This window comes from Pelmatolapia mariae, linkage group LG10_11 (genome assembly GCF_036321145.2).
Source record: "Pelmatolapia mariae isolate MD_Pm_ZW linkage group LG10_11, Pm_UMD_F_2, whole genome shotgun sequence".
Taxonomy (NCBI): domain Eukaryota; kingdom Metazoa; phylum Chordata; class Actinopteri; order Cichliformes; family Cichlidae; genus Pelmatolapia; species Pelmatolapia mariae.
The window spans coordinates 15,907,760-15,931,320 of NC_086236.1; the positions used below are offsets into that span (position 1 = coordinate 15,907,760).

Consider the following 23,561-nt stretch of genomic DNA (forward strand, 5'->3'; position numbering starts at 1 on the left):
TGAAATGTAGGGGGGGGGGGGCAAAAAAAAGCTGTTGATCCTTTCTTGATACCCTAATAATGTCTAATATTTGAGTTTTTGTAATATTTGTATGTATGTATGAAAGTTTTGTAAATTTGTGATTGTATGCACGTTTTGGCAAATGAGTGTATGTATCTTCAAAATTTTAAAAATGCTTGTTTCTTTTTTTTGGTTTTGTTTTGCATGTAGATTCTGTTTAGTTTCTTTTGATTAGAAGTTTTGTTTTAATGTTTTATTTCTGGGACCATGTACAATACTATATAACGTGGGCAGAATCTTGGACCTCATGCTACATTGATATTATATATGAATATAAAAACATCTTTTCCCTATGGAGAAAGTTTTAAGTTATATATCGCCTGTACACTTTGGGCTGCCTTTTAGATCTAACTGTCCACTGTTTAAGATAACCATGATAATAATGGATTAAAAAAAACATATTAATGAAGAATTATGCTGATGAAATAATAAAGATTCTTAATAAATCTTATTACATTTACAACACATTTTGCTTCTGTGTGAGTGGTTTTCAGAAGAAAAATTTAAACGGGCTTAAGACAGTTTTTTTTTTTTAAACAGATTTTTTTTACTTTCTTTACAAAACAGCAAAATTGGATATTAAAAATACAAAAGTCAACTCACAAGAAATAAAAGCATGAAAAACTGTTTAAGTTGAAACATTAAAAAAAACTTACTGTGCTACAGTGAACACTAGATGGCAGTATGATATGGAGGCCTAAAACTACCATGATCAAAATTAAATAAACAAATAACTTGTTAAATAAAAACACCATAAAATTAAAAAAAAAAAAAAAATCTTTTTTTTTTGGTAATGTGTTTCTGCTTCATTATGCAAATTAGAAAGGTTGTCGATCGAAGTGGAGCAACTTTTCACCTACTGCACATGTCAGAGTGATCGTGTGTTAGATGCAGGGGTTGAACCTTTTTGCTTTCAGTAATTTAGAAGTGCGAGGGCTCATTACAAACTTAAATACGGAAGAAAAGTAAAATAAATATCAACATTTGTTAATACCTGCACTTATTTTTAATAATTTCTTTACCGAATGAATGATGTATTTATTTTGTTTGTGGCAGCTTTGGTCCATTAACGAGGTTGCCGATAAAGGGATCATGTTCACATGGTAATGAAACAAATCTACCAGTCATTAAAAAGAAATGCAAGTGTTATATGGTGAAATGTTTTCAATCTTTGCTTTGCAACAGATGTCTGAAGACGAGGTGCTCCAAGCTGTGCTTGAGGCAGCGGTGCCTCCTGCTGTTCAGGAGGACAATGTCAGGGCAGAGCTGGTCTTTCTGGATCAGGATCGTATCCACACACGTCCTTATCATTTAGCACCAATATGTTTCCTATCAAACATGTCTGGGACATTCTGGGTCAGCGTGTTCATCAGTGTGCCTTTTGCATGATGAACACTGTCTTTCACCCCTCACCCCCAACCAGTCAAACCAGCCCCTCCCTGAGCGTGGTTCGCCAAAAGCTTGCTAATAGGGGGTTTTCTGATTGTTGGAGTTTTCTCTGTATTACTGTAAGGTCTTTACCTTATAATAAAAAGCATCTTGAGGCGACTGCTATTGAGATTTGGTGCTATATAAATAAACTTGAACAGCAACAATCGATTATCATTGTACAGCTGCAGGCTGCTCATCCAGGAATGGAGAGCAATTCTTCCACACATCCAGGAGTTGGGTGACTGCTTGCATTGGATCACATCTTATATTTACATATGCCATAGTGTTGGTCTATAAACACTATTTAAAACACTGACTTGTGTTCCTTTTTTTAGCTAGCATGTGACTAAAACAGTTGGAGCACTCTGGTTTTTCGAATGGGTGACTCATTCCACAAAATCCAAATCAGTTATCCTGCTGAGATGCTCCCAAACAGCAATACTGAGCTTTTGACTTGCATGTCCTTGCAGCATCCTTAATAGTTATAGAATGTTTTAAGATAAAGTTCATGATTTTTCTTTTCTAAAGGCGTTTAGGATTAGGAGGTTAGATTGGGAGTTAGATCTGGAAGAAACAGTGAAATCTTTTCTAGTATCTTTGGAAAGTCGTGATTCCAGCCATGATTCTCACTGCAAGTTATCCTAAGTAAAAACAATTAGAAATAGGCCCAGTTTCAAGCTTGCCAGTTGCCAAGGCCTCCTCTGTGACTCTGGGTGCTCCTCGTCTGGCTCCTGTTTCAGGGATGTATGGTGAGAATCAGCAGCCACCTCTATGGCTGTGCTGCATCTGCTCCTGAATCCGCTCCAGCACCTCCTGCATCTTTCTCAGCTTAAAAACAAAATAAGAGAGTAAATACAGGAGGTCTGATTACTCATAAGCTAAGTTGATGAATGAATGAATGAATGAATGAATGAATGAATGAGCAAAGAGAAACACACCTCTTCATCCTTTTCATAGATCAGTCTTTCCTTCTCAGTGTCAGCGACGGCCAGAGGCAGAGGAAAGTCTGCCTCACTACCGTCCCGATATTTCTCACGCAAACTAAGACCAAACCCACACACACAAAGATATTACAAAAATATCTGACCTCACTGTGCTTAACAGGTTTTTTTAAATATTGGTTTGTGGTGTTGTGCATCCTGTCTCCACCCACCTGCGTTTCCTCTCCAGCACCACCATGCGTGTCATGTTCTGGATGCACTGAGCTCTGTAGTTCTCATAGTGAATTTCCCGCGTCACGTCCTTCAGATCCTGCATGTGCGTCCTCACCAGCATGTTCCTCAGCAGCAGGAAGTCGGAGTGAGCCGGGTTCTCCACTGACCATGCAACAGCAACATTGTTACCGCATCATACTGGATTCTTTGTTATCAAATGGAACAACAGCCAGGTGCGCAACTGATAAACAAAAAACATTTTTAAAAAAAAAACTAAAGTAAAATTAAAATTAAAAGGCTTGGGGTAATACCTTCTACCACGCCCCAGGGATAGACGCGACCCCTGAACTTTCGACCTTTACTCTCCACCTGTACGTTACTCCCAATCACAGCAAATGGGATGCTGTTCTGCAAGAAAACAACAACAACAAAGAAAAAAACCCAAACCAAAATAAACCGTCAGCCTTAAAATAGACCGGACAACACATTTCAACCATGACAACTTATGAATAAAATGAGGAACCTTAAGTATCTGTTCCTGTGTCTTGAAGTCTTCGTCCTCATCTGAATCACATTCAGGAAACTGGTAGATGTTTATCCCAAACTGCTTGATCTCCTCCCTGATCTGGAGCACATGAACACACATTAGGAGAAGATGTGTAACAGAAATAGATAAAATATATAACAGAGATTGGAGATCAATTATAGAACAGAACTGGGTTGGCCAGAGGGTCAAATCGGCCCTGCTGGATAGCTTTGCATAGTTTGAAATTAAAGGAGTCATGAATAATTCCAACTTTGTGCACTGCAATTCCTGCTGTGTTGTGATACAAGGCAGGATGGATCCATGCGTACACCAAACTCTGACCCTAACTGCAGAAATCAAGACTGCTTCAATCTGATCAGACCAGGTAATGTTTTTCCAGTCTTCCAGTCTTTTTGTGTCTGGTTTTAGGACCCTGTGCAAATTGTAGCTTCAGTTTCCTGTTCACAGCTGACTGGAGTGCCACCTGGTGTGATATCCTGACATTGTGCTTCAAAGTTCCACATGTTGTGTGTTCAGAGATGCTCTTCTGAATACCTTCACTGTAATGAACGGCTATGTGGGTTAATGTTGCCTTCATTTTAGCTCCAAACAGTCTGACCATTATCCTCTGACATCAACAAAGATTTTTCACCCAGAGAAATGCTGCGGGCTGGATATTTTCTCTTTCTCAGACCATTCTCTGTAAACCCTAGAGATGGTTCTGTGGGAAAATCCCATTTAGATCAGCAGTTTCTTAAGTACTCAGACCAGTCCTTCTGGCCCCCCAAAACTATGTCACATTCAAAGTCTCCTAAATAATCTTTCGTTCCCATTTTGATGCTCACTTTGAACTTCAGCAGGTCCTCTTGACCATATCTACATGCCTAAATGCATTGAGCTGCTCCTGTGTGATTGGCTGATTAAATATTTGTGTTAACAGAGAGTTGAACAACACCCAGTGAAGCAGCCGTTTGTATATATTGGTATAACTGAGCTGTTACCTTCATCTTCTTTCTGCAGACCTCTGCTGGTGTCAGGCTGTCAGCTTTGGCCAACACAGGAATTATGTTGACTTTTTCATGAAGCGCCCTCATACAGTCCACATCCAGAGGTCGAAGGCTGATAAGAGAAAATAGTCACATACAGAAATATGCAAAAATAAGCAAAAGTTTAGCTGATGCTGTTGGAACAGTGTTATCGCCGTTTCATCAGTGTACCCATGTCCGAACGGTGAGATGAAGTAGAGGCAGCAGTGGACTCTGTTGTCCTGAATGTTTCTTCTGTTCAGCCCGCTCTCGTCTCTGAAGTACTGTTCAAACTGCTGGTCGATGTAGTCTTCTATGTGCCTCCAGCTGATGCAGAAACAGAAAATGAATGAGTGAAACCTGGAGGCACACTTTCAATGTGAGCGATGAAATCAAGGGCTTCTGAAATGTGCTTCTGAAACCACGAGTTCAATTCAAATGCCACCAAAATACCAAAGTCTTGCTCGAGTTAAGCTGGTTTGACTGTGAGGAGGAGTTCATGACCTCACCTTTCTGTGTTGTTGACGGCATCTCCGAACCCTGGCGTGTCTATGATGGTGAGCCTCAGTTTGACTCCTTTCTCCTCAATGCCCACGGTGTGTTTGATGATGGCGACTGTTCGACTGATCCGCTCTGTAAGCGCACGCAGTTTGTTCAAAGACACATGAGATCACACACGTGACATCAGATTGTGTGTCTACCCCCCCCAAATACAGAAAGTGAAAAACTAATGCTTACCTTCAGCATTGGGAACTTTTCTGTCCTTGTAAAGATCCGTGAGGAACAAACTGTTGATTAGTGTGGATTTACCGAGACCGGACTCCCCTACAGAGAAGTTTGAGAAAGGTAATAAATCATCTGTCTTCCTCGGAAGAATTTGTGTCAACAGATAAAGTTACAGGGATTTATGGATGCCACGCTCCCACTAATCAGTGGCGTGTTTTAATAATCGCTGGCAGAGCAGTGATGTCCGTTATCTCCACTTAAGAAGATATTTTTTTTAACTTTGTTTTACTCTTTTATCATCACTTAAGTTTTTTGATATTTGATATTTTGGACTTGTTGTGCCTTTTGTAAAATCCTTCCTCCTCAGGAGAGAAATCAGACTCACCTGCGACTATAAGTGTGAATGTGAAGCCTTTCTTCACAGTTTTTCTGTGGACCTGGTTTGGTAATGTGGCAAAACCTACGTACTCCTTGTCCTGATCCTAAAGAAGGAAAATACAAAGATAACATACACATATAGCATCGGGATATTTACTGCTTCAATTAGAAATTATCTCTACATCCTCGAGCTGCAGTACTAGTTAATAAAGCAGTCAGATATGGGCCTGAAATGCCCAAACTGGTTATCAGTAGCCCTGTCATTCTCCTCATGGATACTGTAGCACTTATTATCTTGGATAAATAAACATATATTGTGTCACAATAACAGCCATGACTCTTGCGTCCCAGGCTGATCCCTATTGGGCCACAAGCTGGACTGCAAAGGATCACGAAACCTAATTTCACTTTGCCTTTGCCCCAGAAGCTTCGGTGCACAGACAGGGTGAGCAGACGAGAAAGGAAACCATAGACGCGTCTTAGCTTTAGAGCTTAATATGCTCTTTAAGGGCCAGACAGATGTGATAACCAAACTGGCTTGGCGCTTTTTTTTTTCCTGTGTGAAAGTTGATGTCGTAAACTGTGTTTCTTTGAAAACTGCATGAAGGAGTTGCAAACTGTTGAATGGGTACTGAAAGTGGGTGTAAGGTTTTAAAGATGCACTACGAAGTAAAGTAACACAGAGGTTCAGGCAACAAACATTTAGAGACATAAACAGCCAGACATTATATAAAATAGTAAAAACACACCTCAGGAGAGTCGTAGGGGTCAAAGCGTCCCCAGGGGCTACGTGGGCGCATGGAAGGGCTGAGTGGCGAGTCCAGAGACACCTGAGAAACAATCTGCCTCCTCAGCGGTAGCTGCTGAAATTCTGGATCCAGTCCCATGTGATTATGTCTGGGAGAGACTGCTGGAGAGCCCCTGGGGTGGAAGGGGATGGTGCGGACCAGAGAGGGAGTCCCAGGAAGGCTGAGGTGTCTCCCATTGATGGGGCTCCCAATGCCTTCTGCTCCATAGTGGCCTGGTCTCTGGTGCTGTTCACCAGAGTGAGACATGAGAGGCAAATCCCTCATGGCATAAGGATACTGCATGTCCTCCTGGTCCCTTATGGACAGACTGGACAACTAGAACAGAGAGCAGCATGATTTTTCCTCTGTCTGATATTAGTTTTTTTTAAATTAGGCGCAGCAGACGAATATACCTCAGCTGACAGGACTCTTGTGAAAGCCCCTCTCTAATTATGAGTGTGTGGAGATATGTGGCTGATAACCGTGCTCTCCTGAAGGTACCGCAGTGATGCTGGGCTGAGGCTGATTTTGGTCATCTGATAGGGGGAACCAGCTCACTTATCTGCCCCTTTTTCTCATTGTGGCTTTGTGTATGTGTCCACAGTCTATGTATGTGTCCACAACATAGACTGGCTATCACCACACTCACTCAAGATTGTTGTCTAAGCCTCGTGTTTGCAGTCAAACAAAAAGATGGGTAAGCTGGAGAAACATCAAATCCTAAAACCTGAAGAAAAGTCACATCATGATTAAAATACTCGTCATTTGTGTATCAATCATTGGTCATGGCTGTATCTCTACTGTCTGTCTGACCACAGCGAATCAATGGTAATGCTGGTATTTTGGCTTTAACAGCTATAACTGGAGGTGTTTTTCCTCTAAGATAAGCACTAACTAGGCTTCCTGTTAATCTCATAACATTACACACTCCAGACTGCCTGTTGTGAGAAGACAGAGGGTTTCTCACAACAGACCAATAAGATTGTCTTTGTCCTCAGAGGAATTAACTTAATAACTTAAATTTCCAGGGTAGCCACCTGTTCCAGGAGCTCTGTGTCACAAGGCTTTGACGAGAAGATATAAATAACTTAACAACAAATAGAATCTGGAATTTATTAAAATGGTAATTGAAGGAGGCCATGAGGGGGTGATCTGTATTCTGGTCATGCAGTAAGTGAATCAGTAAAACCGTGATTTTTTGGTGTTCCACTGTAATTTTCCTCCCGCCCTTTAGATATCTTTAACACTACTAAAATTAAAATAACCAGGAAACTAAAAAGTGTGATTGTTTGTTGCTCTCTGAATACATGGCATAATGACGTATCTTTTCTTGCAGTGTTGGACTAAACCCTTCACTGATTAGGTGTGACCTGTGATCTCATTATACCGTTACAAATGCCCTCGTCCATCTGTCCAGGCAGGATGTAAAGACAGTTTGAAGCTGGAGGTTAGTAAACAATAGGGTCAAACCGGATATACCCACAAGGCTGTGAGTGCCGGTTTCTCAGGTTCTTTCAGCGTGAAATCTATTGCTAATTAAAAATAACCTGAATTGTATGTTTTTGTGCTGATTTTGTAGTTTTCCAAAACTTCACTACACACCTGCTTCCACACAAAATGACTGTTCCCTATGATGAGGAGCTAGGTAGGGAATTTCCACCTGCTTTATCCAAGATAAACACACTGGGCTCTTAAAGTGGTTAAAGGAATGCAGAAAAGCGCCGGCCACGGTGCTGCTGGATTGACCAGGGTTCATCTGGCATTCCTCTACCTGTCAGCTCTCATTACCCACAGAACTTTGCAGTAGGCTTAATCCAGCTTCTAACGCTCTGACGGGGTGGGGGTTTGGAGATTTAACTCTTAAACACACACATAAGCTCAAACAAACATTACATCTATAGGCTACTCTACAAAATTGTCCTACCTCCTTGCCCGAGAAAGTTGAAGCTTTGTTTTGAGGGGAGCAAATTGGAAAAAATATATATTAAAAAAATATTTATTCAAGTTTGCTGCATCCATCCTGTACAATGCTACTAAAAAAAACACGTAATCAATTTAATTTTACTACACACCCTGATATCTAAAAAGGAAATCTGCAATAAAATGCAGAACTGAAATGGAAAAAATAGCAGAAAAATACTAAATGACCCATAAATCCCCCATTGTTTATACAAACAGATAAACTGATGAAATTACAGTAAATAAGATGAGAAAACATTAGCTTAAGAATACAATAACCTACAGAGATATAAATCCTTGCAGGATTGTCACAGGCTGCAGCTTCAATGAGCTTTAAATTGGCTGAGCAAATTTTATCTGCTGAAAGTACCAGTGTAGGCCAATTCCAGTTGATTTCTGAAGGAGCCTTGTTCTGTAGACTTGTATTTTAACTTGATTATAGACTTACCTTTTTTATTGCTGCGAAATCTGACGGGAGAGGACATGTGCTCCATGCTGCCGGTATTCAAGCTGTCCCTGGATCAGAGGAGGGCAGCGCATGGCTGCAGCACAATGCTGCAGATGCTCTGTGGGCGTGTGCGTCCCTGAATTATACTACTCAGCTCCGGGTGCACCCTGCTCCATGTCTGCTCAGTGTTACCGCTTTTCTGTGGTTACACAACAGCTTAATACAGCTCAGCGATCATCATCATCATCATCATAATTATAATAATGTTAATGGAAAGATTACGAATCTTTAATATATTTAAAAAACACGAATTTTGTGCAAAAGTTTGAGTATGTTTTGCATTTTCTCTAATCCACAGAGGGTCAAAAGCATACATACAGTCAAACGTAATATTTGGTTAAATATCCCTTAGCAAGCTGCACCTCAACCAGATGCTTTTAGTAGCTATAAACAAGCTTCAAGGACAATTCTGGCTGGAAATTTGATCAGTTTTGGTAGAGTTCATTTAAATTAGTTGGTTTCCTGGCACAGACACAGATTTTAAACTTAGTTCACAAATTTTCATTAGGATTGAGGTTGGTACTTTGGAAAGGCTATCCCAGAAGCTGGATGTAAGCCTACTTTCCAAAACCAGTTTTGATGTGTGTTTGGGATCATTGTCCAGGTGAAACTCCCCAATATTTTAAAGTTTCATTCATCCAGCTGTTGATTTGAGGTAAAGTTGAAGAACTAGAAGGTACTCCTAATTCTTCCCAACTTGTGTAAATCTACAGTACAGCTTCATAGATCTTCACTGAGATCCTTGGACTTCCTCATTGTTCGCAGTATTGGTCAATCTGAGGCTCTATGTATAACTCTAAACCTGTGTGGATTATAGAAAATACTGTTTAAATTCTGAGTTGTGCCCCATTGTTTAAGTCATTAAAAATCTATGATGTACAATCTTTCCACACTGCAAATAGAAAGCTCAAAGAAACCACTAAAAGCTCAAAATTACCATGACATTTATGCTCATGATGAGTTGTTATAAACCTCTGACCACAATGAGTTAATTTTACACAAAAAATATGTTTGGAGTATTTAAGACTGGCAATCCAAGCTTGAGGCGGCACAAGATAGAAATAACTTCCTATTTATAGGAGAAACTTTAAAAAAAAAGAAAAAAAAAAAAAGGAAACATTATCTTAGCAGTAGATTATAATACCATAATTAAAGATCTGGCAAAAGTAGTGTAAAATTTCCAGCATTTCTATCGAGGGGCTCGAAGTGTGTTACAGTGAAGAAGAGTGGAGTCTATCAAAGCAGTGAGCGTTGTGGATTTTCTACTAGTTGTTTTGTAAGTATGCTCCCTGGAGTACCAAAGTCCACAATCACATGTGGGCCAGCCCAGTTTTAATACTAAAAGTCCATAAAATTCTCTTCGTTTAATCTTTGTGAAGCCAAAAAGGCATGACATGTATAGTACTGTAGACATAAGCAAGGTTAGCGCTTATATTGGAAAGCAATTCGGCTTACTTAGCTATCTATACTTATTGAGTTATATTTATGCAATAATTTTTAATTTTCTTGGCAACCATGAAAGCTTCAGTCTGAAAGTTGCTGCCATTTTTACGTTTTAATATTAATGTATTTAGGTACATTTAGTCAAGATTAGCCAGTTTAACTAAGCTAGCCTAACGGCTTTTTTGTATAAGAAAAGTATGTTAAATATTTTGGTAAGTGTGTACACATTCATGTCGTTATATAGTAAAGTAGTCACATTTAGACAATTAATCAATAAACAAGCAGGAAAATGATTGGATTTAAATTTATGCTAACACATGTGAGGCTAATCTTAAAGTGTTTGTTCATCTTTTTCTTCCAAATGGTTAAAAAGTCTTCACGATATATTTCTGAACTAAACTTCTTAATGTCAACTCTGAACATCATTGAGCTGCTTTATTTTTTAAATATTGCTGGTTAATTTACGGACTGACACCTTGTTGGCTACAGTAATGTTTTTGTTAAGAGACGGGAACCACTCAAGCCTACAGGTGGTGAGTTTATATTAGCTAGGTCATGGGATTAGATTATAATTTATTCAAATTTATTGATAAGAGATTTTATATGAAGAATTTGGAGGTAGTCCTGCTAAATTTCAAATCAATTTAAGATTAGAGAAGGAACAACTGTGATTCTGAACATGGCATGGTTGGTACTGACAGATGGGATGAGCTGAGTATTTCAGAAACTGATCATTTAAATGGGATTTTCCTATGCAACCATGTCTGGGGTTTACAAAGAATTGTCAGGGAAGAAAAGAAAATATCCAGTGAGCAGCAGATCTGTGAGAGAAAAGGCCTTGTTGATGCTAGAGGTCAGAGAATGGGCAGACTGGTTTAAGCAGATAGAAAGGCAATGGTAACTCAAATAGCCACTTGTTAAAACCATGGTATGTAGAAGAGCATCTCTGAATGCACACCATGTTGAACCTTTAATTGGAAGGCCACAGCTAAGAACAGGAAACAGACTACAGTTTGCACACGATCACCACATTTGAACAAAAAAAACCAACAACCAAAAACAGTGCCTGATTTCTGCTGCAACATTTGTATGGCGGGGTCATACTTTGACCCAAACAACATGAAAGCATGAATACATGCATCCTTGTATCAATGGTGATACAAGGATCCATGTATTCATGTTGCAGGGGATACTTCGGGCCCCAACTGAGCATCATTTAAATACCTCAGCCTACCTTAGTACAGCTGCTGACCATTTCTGTCCCTTTAGGGTTTTTATGTTGTAGATGTTTTAACCTACAATATAAAGTTCGTTGAGGTGACTGTGAAATATCTCTTTTAAAAAAAAAAAAAAAAAAAAAAAAAATGGGGGAGACTCATATTGAATTATGACCGCAGTGCACCACTTCCAGCAGAATGAGATCATTTGTCCCAAAGTTCAAATAATCTCAAACTGGTTTCTTGAACATGTCAGTGACTTCTTTGCACTCAAATGGCCTCCAGAGTCACCAGATCCCAATCTATTACAGCACCTTTGGGATGCGGTGGAATGAGAGATTCACATCATGGATATGCAGCTGACAAATCTGCAGCAACTGTGTGATGAGTGGATCTGAGAAATGTTTCCAGACTCCATGCCATGAAGAACTAAGGCAAAAGGGTGTAAACAAAAATGTGTGTGCAATCCTTTAAAAAGAACAGTGCTGATAATTCTGGCTAATTTGTCTTTAATAAGGGCAGCATTTTAAAATAATAAATAGTTTTATATTTAATTTTGTGTAATGTTTGGTAAATAAATCTTTGCTACATCATAGTTTAAAATTTTGACTTGCATCTCTTTATTTTCTTAATTATAGTTTAGTAGCAGAAGTAGTTTTAATGTCCTCAGATGGGTTAGATTCGGTTTGACACTTTTCCGCAGCAAATAGATAAGGCATTTTGTTAAATAAATGCAGTACAGCTTAAAGTATAAAGTGACATGTGTTCCACAGCTTCTTGGTAAAAGTGAAACTAGAGCCCAAATGGTAAACAACCAGATTTAGCTTATGTTGTTGGCCAATAAGTAAAGACCAGCTGCAGTACACAAAAAAAACAAAAACAAAAAAAATCCCCCCAAAAAACAGTTGAGGTAAATTATAAAAAAGGATTGTCTTTACTTAATCTGTCCTCTGACAATTTTTATGGAATTTAAATAAAATTTAGTTTTTTTGTGCGTTTCCATTAAGATCTCATGGAAAACAAATATGGAAACAGTTGATTTCAATTTGGATATTTGCTATTCTCATTGTCAGCTGGGCTCTAGCTGCAATCACATAAATACTGGTTCACAGTGGAGTATGAGACCAATGTGGGCAACATACAAATATTTACTGCTTCGCATGTTGAATATCTTTCATGATTCTGCATTTACATATTCCTCTCACAAATGCAGTTTCATGACTAAATTACTTGACTGAAAAGACACAAATGTCTCCACAAACTGTCTTATTCCTTTAACACTGGGCTTTGTAGATGTGTCCCATCTTGGTCATCAATCAAAGAAATGAGCCATCCTCTGTAGATGTGTCCCACAATGCTTTGTATATCCTCCTGGACCCGTTTAACTGCTCTGGTACTGGTCGTGACTGCTCACGCTGGGCTCCTAGTTGTTCTGCAGGGTTACTGTGTTCATAGGTTTCAGAGCCATTATTGCATGAGTCTGTGCTTATCGACCTGCAGCACGACTGGTTTCTACCCTCTGACCCAGTCCTCACAGTAAGGTCAGCCTGAGCGTTCTGCTCATGGTTTGTGTGGCTGTCAAGTCTGCCATTTTGGTCTTTGTTTTCAGTAAATTGATTCGGCTCAGCGTGGTTATTTGTGTTTTCAGAGCATTGGTGGTTATTATTCTGCCAAAAAACTTTGCAGAGCTGCTCTAACTCAGAGAGCAGAGGCAGACCAATATCCAGGTGCATCAGCAGGTTCTCCAGCCACTCCTCCAGCTTCAAAAAGGACGGACTGAAAGGCAAAAGTTGCATTAATGAGAAGTTTTAAGATGCTCTGCCACATATTGTCAGAGGTCATGAGCATAAATGTCATGGTAATTATCGGCTTTTAATCATTTCTTTTTGTTTCCAGGGTATAATAATTGTACAGCATGCATCTTTAATGACATTAAAAAAATATTTTTTTTAAATAAGTAGCCCAAACAGGGTCAAAAGTATACATACAGGCTCAAATATATCCATACCCCAAAACTAATGTTTAATTAAATATCCCTTAACAAATTGAACCTCAAGGGACCTTTTTTTTGTTACTCATCAACAAGCTTCTGGCATAATTCTGGCTGAATATATGACCACTCATCCTGGCAGAATTGGTAGAGTTGATTTAGATTGGTTTGGTTTTCTGGCACTGACCTGGTCTTTAAGCATAGTCCAAACATTTTCAATTGGGTTGAGGTTGGCAGCAAAACAGCCCCAGAGAATGATGCTACCACTGCGATGTTTGACAGCTGGTACAGGGTTCCCAGGTTTGAAAGCCTCACCTTTACTCATCCAAACATACCTCTTGGCGTTGTGGCCAGATAACTCAATCTTTGTCTCGTCAGACCATAAAACTTTTCTCCAGAAGGCATGGCTTGTTCATGTGGGCAAATTTCAGTTGAGCTTGAAGGTGTCTATTTTGGAGCAAGGGCTTCTTTCTTGGTGGGCATCATCTCAGTCCATGGTGGTGTAAAACTGGCTTCACTCTCCACAGTGATGGTGGTTTTCCAGCTGTTTCCAATTCATGCTTGAGGCTTGGTAGTTCCTGGGTTGTTCTTGAACATCGTTATCAAATGCCTGTCATCTGAGGGTGACAGTTTGGGTGTTCTTTGGCAAACTGGTGACACATGTGAATAACTTGTACTGATGTACAGCTGTTTGAGGATGAGGTTGAGGATTGTGGAATCTGCAGTTGTTGGCTTCAAGAGATCTTCCCAACTTCTGTGAATCTACAATTTTCCTTCTTAGAGCTTTGATCTTTTCCAATGTTTAGAGTATTGATCAAACCAATGAGTGCTGCCAAACCAATCGTTTTTATGCTGTTAAAGAGAAACTAACAGTTGTAGTTGATCATGTTTGCTCATGAGACGTTAATAGAGCTGGGCTTTGTCAAGTTAAAAGACACTGTAGAACGAAATGTTTCTCCCACTGAAAACACTACGTCCAGATGAACAGAATCAACCTTTTAGGATTTACTTACCTGGATGATTGAGCATGCATGAAGACACTGTAGAACCTTCTTAACACTTATTAAAATGCGAGTATGTATACATTTCAACTTGTATGTATACTTTTGACCTTGTGTGAATAGATTCTTGTTTTTTTAGAGACATTAAAGATGTGTGCTGTACGATCATTTCACCCTGGAAAAAGTTCAAAGAATTTAATAAAAGCCCCAAAATCATTATGACATTCACACCAATGATGAGTTGATGTAAACTTTTCGCCACTGGTAGGCTATTCAGCAGCTAAAATTATTTACTGAATTACTCAGTGAAGTATTCACTGTTTGGGTAGCAAAAAGAACACTGGAAAAGTATATATTGTTTCTGTATGTACTGGTGAAAAAAACCCCCAAAAAAACAGTAATACTTTGCCTATTAGCTTATAACTGTCAACAACAGACACAAAACAGACATACTTGATCTCCATCTAATTTACTTGTGGTGCAATCTTACCGTTTATCAGCGTCCATGTCACAGCAGAGAACAGCCAGTGGCATGAAGGCAGAGGGGCACTGTGGAGGGTGGTACTGCTGCAGGAAACCTGCCACATTCAGCCCAAAATCATTTCTTCTCGGAAGGTAGTCAGGATCTGCACTCACCCTCCCTATTATCTTAAGACAGAGACAGAGACATACTCAGCCTTAAAACTGTTAAAACTTTTAGAAACGTGACATTTTCAGAAATCTTTTTAGCAGTCCAGATTTTTTTTTACCTCGCATAACATGATGCCAAAGGAAAAGATGTCTACCCGTTCATCATAGGTTTTCCCTGGAAGGAAAATGTGAAGAAGAAATTCTTAGCCTGTCCTGGATATTCAGTGGTTCTGCATTCAGTATGTGGAGCTACTTATCCTCAGGCCATTATTTAAATATCTTCACTGTTTAATATTGAAGATAGCAGCTTTTATAAATCCTGAACGAATTTAGAAAATGTCCTGTGATTCTCATTTTCATTTTGTCATAATAAGAAATAATACACGCATGTATTTTTTTAAATCTGCACGCACCAATACCAAAAAGTTTATTGCAAACGGAGCTTGATTCAGAATCTGACCACCCCTCAACATAAGTAGTAGTGTCCTAGCTTGTGCACTCACCATGGATCATCTCAGGCGCCATCCAGTAGGGGTTTCCTACCACAGTATACCGCTTCCTGCGGTCATGCTTGCGGAGCTCTGACAGCGTCCCCTTTGTAGGACGTTCAAGCGAAGATGTTCTGCTCTGGTTTCTCTCCTCCATTACCAACCTGGCTAGTCCAAAATCTGCCACCACCACAGACTGGTTCTACACAACCAAAGAGGGGTAAAGGAAGTAATAACAATCGGCTGTGAAGTCTTTATTTATTTGAAAGTGGTATGTATAACGAATTAAGATTCAAGAACTGTTGATCTCCTTTCACCATTGGCAGAATAATAAGAACAAGTCTTGGAATTGGATTAGAAATGTATCTGGACCAAAGTTTTGCTTGTTTTGTTAATATAATTTTACATTTAAATATAGTAACACATTCAAGTAACAAAGCAATTTTTGAAGTGGAGCTATATAATGGAAGATACTGTAATTTTTGACATGTGTGCTATAAAACATCTGTTCACCTCTCTGACCAGGCAGTTGTATGAGTTTAGATCTCGGTGGATAACATTCATGGAGTGTAGATAAGCCTGTGAAGGAGAGATGATATATATATTTGACAAGTTTTTTTTAATAAAAACAGCTTAATAATTTTGCAATAAAAGTTTTTTTATTCTTAGAGTATTGGCTTGAAAGACTTGCCATCCCAGCTGCAATGTCTTTAGCATACCCAACTCTAATTTTCCAGGGAAAATCCTTGTCCTGCAACAGAAAGATTATGACCACCATGTTGTGTTTGTGTATGCTGATAGTTCTCATGAAGAAACATAAAAGCTTAGTTTAACCTACCATTTTTATGATAGTCTCTCGAAGAGTTCCTCCCTGGATGTATTCAGAGACAAAATGTATTCGCTTGTCCTTATAAAACAGCCCAATGAACTTGAGAACATTGGGATGGTCCAAACAGCGCATCACCTTTACCTGTACAAATTGAGAGGGATGCTGGTTAAACATGTCATGTTCTCTTTAGACACGTGGCCTTTTCTGCACTCACGACCACTTACCTCCTTTAAAAAAGTCTTCTGCGTCTCTTCATCGAAGCGTATCAACTCTTTCATCACCATGACCTCCCCAGTCTCCTGATGTGTTACCTTTAGAGAGAGATAAGTTCATAACAGTGCTGCTGATTAAAATCAGCGTTACAACTAAAAGGGAGTTGCAGTCAGGCAACAAAATGATGGAAACAGCAAGGCACCTTGACAGCCTGTCCAAAGCAGCCCTTGCCCAGCACTTCTCCGTGGATGAGGTCTGAAGGTCTGAAGATACGGTGCGTCCGGTCTCCTGGATCTACTCGAAGAGACTCTGAGCGAACCATTTCTTTCTTTTGAGATAAAAGCGACAGCATTCCAGGAGACAGGGGGCACTTATCTATACTGCAGCTGCGCCTGAGAAAGACACAAAGACTTAGAAAGGGGAGAGTATTGAGTTAAGGCAAGCTGTCAGCTGACATCACTTACGAAATGTTTCTGGACCGGATTCCTGGGGTCCCTTGGTGCTGAGATGGTGAGAGTCTCATCCTAATTTGTTCATTTTGCTCATCTGGTTCTTCTCTGGGACTTGGCTCTTCCTCCAGACTTGGGAGTTTCTGGGTTGAAGATAGTTTGTTGCGGACAGGGGGCTCAGGACAAGAGATGTTATCCGAGGGACTGTCCGAGTGAAAGAGGTCATGAGGTGCCTGTGGGTTGTGCTCAATGGTCAGCTGCAGTGGTCTGCTTGTGTTCTGGATTACACGGTTTATCTAGTGGAAAGGACATTTAACATTATGGTCACGTTGACATTTTTGTCTCTTCTCTCTTAAACTTGTGATGTTATAACTGAAGCAGTGGGTAGTTTGAGGCCTACCTCCTCTGGAGAAATATTGCGCACTGGGATGCCGTTAACCTCCAGTACTTGATCACCAGTGTGGACAGAGGATAGCAGGTCAGGGCTGAGGACTGATGAGTCCAGCCTGAACAGAATGACAGTGATTGAATAGGTGGGCGAGATGTGAGGGTCAGAGTTGTTAATGGCTAAATTCAGAGACTCACTCAGTCACAGTGACAAGAGGACTTTTGTCTTGGCTGAAATCTATGACTACACTCAGGCCTCGTTGTCCGACTGCATGTGGAGGGAAAGAGACCAGCGCCACCATATGTGGGCTCTTGGTAACTGGAGAAGTTGGCTCCACGTCCGATACAGCACCCTGACAATAGCAGTGACCACTGCAGAGGCAAATCAAAAGATGAATACTATAGTCACTTGAAAGAAAGAAAAAAGGTTTACACAGTGTACTGAGTTTCCTGTGAAAAACTAAGTACACCCTTATTGCTTCCAAAAGAATTAAAATGAAGCATCAATTAAAATGAAACATCAGGTCCTGCTAATCAAATGCACTTGATTAATCAATCATCAGCAAATGTAAGCACCACCATAAAAGCAGAAGTTTGGGCAGTTTGCACATCTAGAGCATTCACAATGCTACAATCTTCCCAAGAGTGCACATCCTAACAAATTCACCACAGGGTCAGACTGTGCAATGCTCAGTAAAATTGTAAAAATTTAAGAGCTACATCTCAGGATCCACAGGGCTCAGTATATTAAAGGTTAAAGTTCATAACAGTACAGTTAAAAAAAAAAAAGAAGAACAAGTATGGCTTGTTTGGAAGGGTTGACAGGGGGAAGAACATGGTAGGATAGCTTAGGCTGGCAAAGTGGCATTTCGACAGACCCAAAAAACTTCTGATTTAGCATCCTTTGGCCATAGTGCATATACAATGTTTGTAAAAAACCAAAAACAGAATATCAACACAAACGCCTCAAAACAGCTGTCAAGCACGGTGGTGGAGGGGCGATGATTTGGGCTTATTTAGCAGCCACAGGACCTGGTCACCTGACAGTCATTGAGTCGACTATAAACTTAGGCTTGGCCGAAACTGGGACAGGACAATGATCTCAAACACTGCGGAAAATCTACAACCGATTGGCTAAAAAGAAACGACTCAAGGTGTCCAGTAAAAGTCCAGATCTTACTCTGATAGAAATGTTGTGGTGGGACCTTAAGAGAACTGTGCATAAACAAATCCCTGCTAACCTCAATTAACTAAAGCAATTTTGGAAATAAAAATTTGCCAAAATAATGTGAGAGACCGATGAAGTCATACAGAGAACATTTACTTCAACTGCTGCTAAAAGTGGTTTTACAAGCTATTGAATCATGGGATGTACTTAGTATTTCCATAGGACTGCCCAGAGTCCCTAACCTTTAACATAACTGTAAATCTGTCAGAAAGAGGTTGTTTCCATTTCACTCATTCATCTCCAGCTTACACATTTGCTAACACAGAAGACTTCTTTACATTTTTCCTTTCAGAGTCTTACTTACCAGTAGAGCTTGGAGCGTTCAATAAGCGTGTAGGTGTCTCCATCTCCAATGACCATATCACAGCTCATGCAAGTGAAGCATTCAGGATGATACTTTTGCTCTCCAGCAACCTGTTTATATGCAGGGCAGTAGTGTATGAAAAACATAATACAGTTTTATCAGAACGCAATTATTTGGGCCACTCTGAACTGTGAAACACTCGAGCTGTTTCTGTTCATTCTTGCATAAAGGATGTTTTCAGAGGATATCCTCTAGCTTAGAGCCAAAAGAGAAAAATAAATGCTTTCATATCAGGAGGAAACCAAAAGTTGGGAAGGCTTTGAATTTATGAATAATTGGTGGGGCATGCTGAGCTTTGGTATTCCATATTCTGTTTTTGAATATTATATAAAACTCTTTTTTAACTTGTTAGTCTGAACAGCAGTAAGCTTTGAATGATCAATAAATGGGATATTTTTAAACTAGTCCAATTGATTTGTTGCTGACAGAGTTCAGACTGCTTTGGACTAAGTGAGTCAGACAACAGAGAGGGCAGCTAGTCAGGCTTTCATCTTTTTTTTTTTTTTTGGTTGTTGTTGTTGTTGTTGTTTTTTTTTTTGCCTGTCCCGTTTGGCTCTTTTGCCATCAGAATTATTGTCTAAAGGCGAAGAAAGATGCCCAACGGATTTACTTTACCAAATGGACCATCCCAGCCTTGCCGTAATGGTCTATTTGATTCACCTTTTATTGTTTATTTTATTTTTTATTTTCACTTGCTATATACGGGACAGACTTGAATGAGGAAAAGAAAAGGGAGAAAGAAAGAGGGGAAAAAAACAGCGGAGAAGAGGGACGGGGATAAAAGGCAAGGCTTTCATCTTGTGAGCTTAGAAGTGCGTGTATACTAAAGAGTTTAGTGAGGAACTTGTGAATTATTTGTGTTCCAGAGGGATAGTTTCATCAGATTAATTTTTGTTTTTTTGTTAAAATTTTGAGTGATTTCGATGTTACCATTATGAGTCCTGTTGCAATGGTCTCCTTGCAACCGTGGCAGTGTCCTCCATAACGGCACCAGTAGTGCTTTTTACAATACAGCTGCCCCTCTCTTTCATAGTACCAGTGAGACAGAATACAGCCACATTCACAACACCTGCAGAGACAAGAGGGAAATGGGAGAATATGGCGTAACAGAGTGAGAAAGTAGAACAAAACCTGAGCAAAAAACAAAAAAAAGATTTAGATACGCCGACAAAGTAAGACAAAGTAACATGAGCCTAATCACGGATGGAAGATGTGGGACTTGAAATCCTCACAAAGAGTATCACATTTCAAGGCCAGTGAGACAGATTATTGCCTTCTGTTTAGCTCCTTTTTATGAACGCAGTATATGATTCCACTCATACTCTACTCGCCTACTCTTCTCTTGTGTTGGTTAACAATATGATCTGGTCACAAAGAGGCATCACGCTGCGGCATACACCCAAAGGAAATACACTTATCTTTACTTTTATGCTGACATCACCATGACATTAATATTGGTTTTTACAAAAAAGGACTATTCATGCAAGGGGACTAGCAAGTCACATGTTTTCACAAAAACAGTGCAACTTAATGTTGGTTCCCCATAGAGACACACCCACTCAAGATTGCACAACACAGCTGTTTAAAAAAAAGAAAATAGCATGCATTCCTTAAATGCAGAGCACGATGTTCAGTTTCAGGCCTTTAAAGTTTGTAGATTACAGTGAGACTCTCACCGTTACCCTGCTAAAGCAGAATAATACTATAGTGTGTACGATAAAGGCCCTGCTTCCTTATCTCTCCAACACTGCAGCCGGAGTGGGAGGTGACTTCCTGGGCTGAGTACTGGCCCATGTTTCCTCTCCCCAAACCTCATGCGGTAAATGCTTTGAATCCCTTTTTGTAAGAACAGCAAAAGGTTGTGTCATATTGAGAATAAAGCATCATTCCTACAATAGTTTCTTTTAAAGATTTTCTTCATAAAATGTTAAAGTGATCTTAAATCTTGCAAAACAACTTAAAGCCACGATTCATTCTGCTGTTTTTGTTGTGGTTTTAGTATTTCGTCACAGAAAACTATAGGCAGCTCTTCCCCTTTGTGTTTTTGTTAACAACACCAAACAGCTAGTTTTGTTGTTGCTGATAGACACACATTGCTTCTTCAGTGCGCACACCCTCACATGTGTGATCTCTTTTTATTTTTTTTCTGACAGCACTGTAGGAAGTGCTGCTAGAGACCAAGATTCGCTTCTCCTTCATTGCTAAGGAAATAATTAAGCAATAAAGCCATCAGACCGCTGCAGGTTTATTTTCGACCTCCTGTCTTTGTTACTGTGCTGCAGGCCGCGGATGTGGAACCTTCCAGCTTCACATCTGCGATTCCGCTAAAGCATCTGGTTGCAAGAAAACCTGGAATCAGTTCAGCTGTTTCTACTCCCCGCCCCCTCACCCATCTCTCCACATTTCTCTTTGGTCACCTGAGTGTTTTCCTGTCATTAATAAAAATCCCCTTTTTCCTCGTGTCCCTAAAGAAGTTATGACGTCAGAACTGAACCTCGGTCAGATGTTAACAATCTCATGACGTTTTCTCCTACCACTGTTTCCTCTGCCTTCTGTATGTTGGTATGTCGGACTTCCTTTAAAAAAATAGCTCTTAAAAGGATTTTTTTAAACTGCTTGTGTCACGCTGGATGTTTCACATATTTCTTTATGCTAAATAAAAGACTTTAAATGCTAACGCTTAGTTTTTGGCCTGAGCAACAGGGATGGTTACAGAGTAAACAAATTATAATTTTTTTTTGTAACTTGCGCAATGTGCTCCAACATGCATTTTGTTATTGTGAACATTAGAGCAAAAACAACCTAAAACCCCCCCCAAAAAAACAAACCTCAAGTGTTATTTTGTTGGCAGACTTCTGTTTGAGGAAGTATACATGCAGATGTTTAGAAGTTTCCCTATTTATTTATTTATTTTCTCTTCCTTTGACTCACTCTTTCATATGCTTCCTCCCCTTTCTCTCACTCTTACGCGTATCTCACTGAATAAAGATTTCAGTTCTTACCGTCCTTTCGTGCCTCGCCGAAACCTCTGGTCCCGTCGTGACATTCCTCCTTGCCAGTTAACCGACAGACAGCTGTCAAACACAGTCCACCCAGTTCAGAAAGGAGATTGTTAGCGGCATGTGATTGTGAGCGGATCATATACACCTACTCTGCTGTGACTGATGGCAGGCGTTGCCTTTCTCTCTCCATGTGTTCAAAGGCTTCCTGTGTGAATATGAGTTCCCTTTCGAATGTGAAGAGTAGCTGTGTGAGAAAAGAGTCTGACCCACTGACACCAGCTGGCCAGTTTCCCCCTGCTGGCTGCTGAGAAACAAACCAATCCAATAAGAGACGCCCTCCCTCACCCTCCCCTCTCCTGTTACGTCCAGCATGTAGACCTCTGCAAGATATAGTTACACTCTTCTGCAGAGTTCAGCAAGTTTAGGAGAGTTAAACTCACAACCTAAATGAGTGCTTATGTGATAAGTGGTCTGAGACGTGTTTTGTGTGTGTGTGTTTTGAAATAAGCCCTGTTCCCATCAGCGCAGGCATAATCTCTTTATGAATGCCCCAATTACTGCACTGTCCAGATCCTGCAGTAAAGAACTCCATTCATCACACACAACGAACAAAGAGGGAGAAATTAGTTAAAGCATAACTGTGGGGAACAGCTCAGAAAAGACAAACAAATCCATTGATAGCGTTCAGTATCAACCTCTCAAACCAAAATTATGACCTAATGTACTTTAGATTTGTTTTGCTGTAGGTTTCCTGCAAACAGTCCTGTCAATTCAGTAACTTCAGACTAGCTGTGCTATATGTCTGCATATGCATGTTTTTAAATTGTCCAGGCAAATCTGCACTGCAGACAGAAAAGCAGAAACAGGTGTAGATATATGGAGGAGACCCTTCTGTCACAAAACTGATACTGTCATAGATTTATGCGACTTTCAGTTACCGTTTCTCTTTAATTTGCATCCTCGGTTGCTTTTCTCATGCCCGAGTTAGTCATTGCATCTCTGTAAGCTGCATAATGAACAAATTAATCTGCAAAACCTTGTGTGAGTATTGCTCATAATAAATATTTTTACCAGGCTTCAGTGTTGTAAACTTCCAGGCAGCATGACGCACAGCACTACAAAATTATATCCAGTTGTTCTTGTCCTCCTTTTTTTAGACCAAAGAAGCTAGTTTGTGTTAAATGTTGCTTCTTTTGTGATATTTCATGTAAAAGAATAATTAAAAAAATAAAAAAGGCAAATACTTACATGAGCTGGGAGTAGAATAATGTAACAACGCTATAGAAAGTGCTGTTAAGACTTTAGGGTTGCTTCTCGTCACTGGTAAGGAAATAGGTTAAGTATGATTATGCCATCCTAGGGTAGCACGGTACTGCGGTAGTTAACACTGTCACACAGGAAGAGGGTATCTGGTTTCAACATGCTCGTCATCAGGGACCCTCTTCTATGGAGTTTACACGCTCTCCCTGCGTCAGCATGGATTCTTTCCAGGTATTCCGGTTTCCTTCTACAGTTCAAAGTCACGCATGTTTGGTTAGGTTGTGATTCCAAATTGGCTGAATGTGAATGTGTAGCTCAGCTGTAGAGGGGAGAGGTGGAGCTGGTTCAGGGAGCAGTGCCAAGCGAGGTGAGTGACACACCTGTTGCGCATGAGCTAATCACTGCTGGGAGACGCTGTGCAGTAATTGGCAAAGGTACTGTGTGGACTGTTTGGGAGAAACTGGAGAAGAACACTATAAAGAAGAACGTCCACTGAGCCTGGCTC

General features: G+C 40.0%; 2 protein-coding genes across 3 annotated transcripts; both read right to left on the minus strand.

Moving 5' to 3' along the window:
• Positions 1-86: 86 nt before the first annotated feature.
• Positions 87-8,644, minus strand: septin4a (septin 4a). The gene is made up of 13 exons (XM_063487814.1): positions 8,496-8,644; positions 8,013-8,035; positions 6,050-6,424; positions 5,308-5,404; positions 4,935-5,021; positions 4,706-4,829; positions 4,389-4,523; positions 4,173-4,290; positions 3,169-3,270; positions 2,957-3,053; positions 2,645-2,807; positions 2,430-2,532; positions 87-2,319 (listed from the first exon to the last, which is right to left on the minus strand). Exons 1-13 carry the CDS (start codon positions 8,539-8,541, stop codon positions 2,248-2,250), a joined length of 1,542 nt encoding a protein of 513 aa, XP_063343884.1. The 5' UTR covers positions 8,542-8,644; the 3' UTR covers positions 87-2,247.
• A 2,263-nt stretch (positions 8,645-10,907) lies between these two features.
• On the minus strand, positions 10,908-23,246 carry LOC134636831 (LIM domain kinase 1-like). 2 transcript variants are annotated; one of them, XM_063487053.1, is made up of 16 exons: positions 23,045-23,246; positions 21,797-21,868; positions 19,725-19,863; positions 18,735-18,844; positions 17,401-17,574; positions 17,216-17,321; positions 16,831-17,111; positions 16,569-16,758; positions 16,378-16,464; positions 16,163-16,294; positions 16,016-16,075; positions 15,838-15,903; positions 15,340-15,526; positions 14,956-15,011; positions 14,697-14,854; positions 10,908-12,991 (listed from the first exon to the last, which is right to left on the minus strand). In XM_063487053.1, exons 2-16 carry the CDS (start codon positions 21,838-21,840, stop codon positions 12,532-12,534), a joined length of 2,250 nt encoding a protein of 749 aa, XP_063343123.1. In that variant the 5' UTR covers positions 21,841-21,868; positions 23,045-23,246; the 3' UTR covers positions 10,908-12,531. The 2 variants fall into 2 exon arrangements, with proteins under 2 accessions (XP_063343123.1, XP_063343122.1); XM_063487052.1 differs by lacking the exon at positions 23,045-23,246 and adding an exon at positions 21,946-22,092.
• Between the last annotated feature and the right edge of the window lie 315 nt (positions 23,247-23,561).

What these genes read in the sequence shown, in the direction of transcription:
- septin4a (XM_063487814.1), bottom strand. Translation starts at nt 8,541, where the DNA reads ATGGAGCACATGTCCTCTCCCGTCAGATTTCGCAGCAATAAAAAAG. An exon ending in AAAAGTTCCCAATGCTGAAG is followed by an intron (nt 4,830 to 4,934) that starts GTAAGCATTAGT and finishes GTGCGCTTACAG; the next exon opens with AGCGGATCAGTCGAACAGTC. An exon ending in TCTGCAGAAAGAAGATGAAG is followed by an intron (nt 3,271 to 4,172) that starts GTAACAGCTCAG and finishes CATGTGCTCCAG; the next exon opens with ATCAGGGAGGAGATCAAGCA.
- LOC134636831 (XM_063487052.1), bottom strand. Translation starts at nt 21,986, where the DNA reads ATGGAGAGAGAAAGGCAACGCCTGCCATCAGTCACAGCAGA. An exon ending in CTGCCATCAGTCACAGCAGA is followed by an intron (nt 21,869 to 21,945) that starts GTAGGTGTATAT and finishes TGTGTTTGACAG; the next exon opens with CTGTCTGTCGGTTAACTGGC. An exon ending in AGAAGACTTTTTTAAAGGAG is followed by an intron (nt 16,295 to 16,377) that starts GTAAGTGGTCGT and finishes CAATTTGTACAG; the next exon opens with GTAAAGGTGATGCGCTGTTT.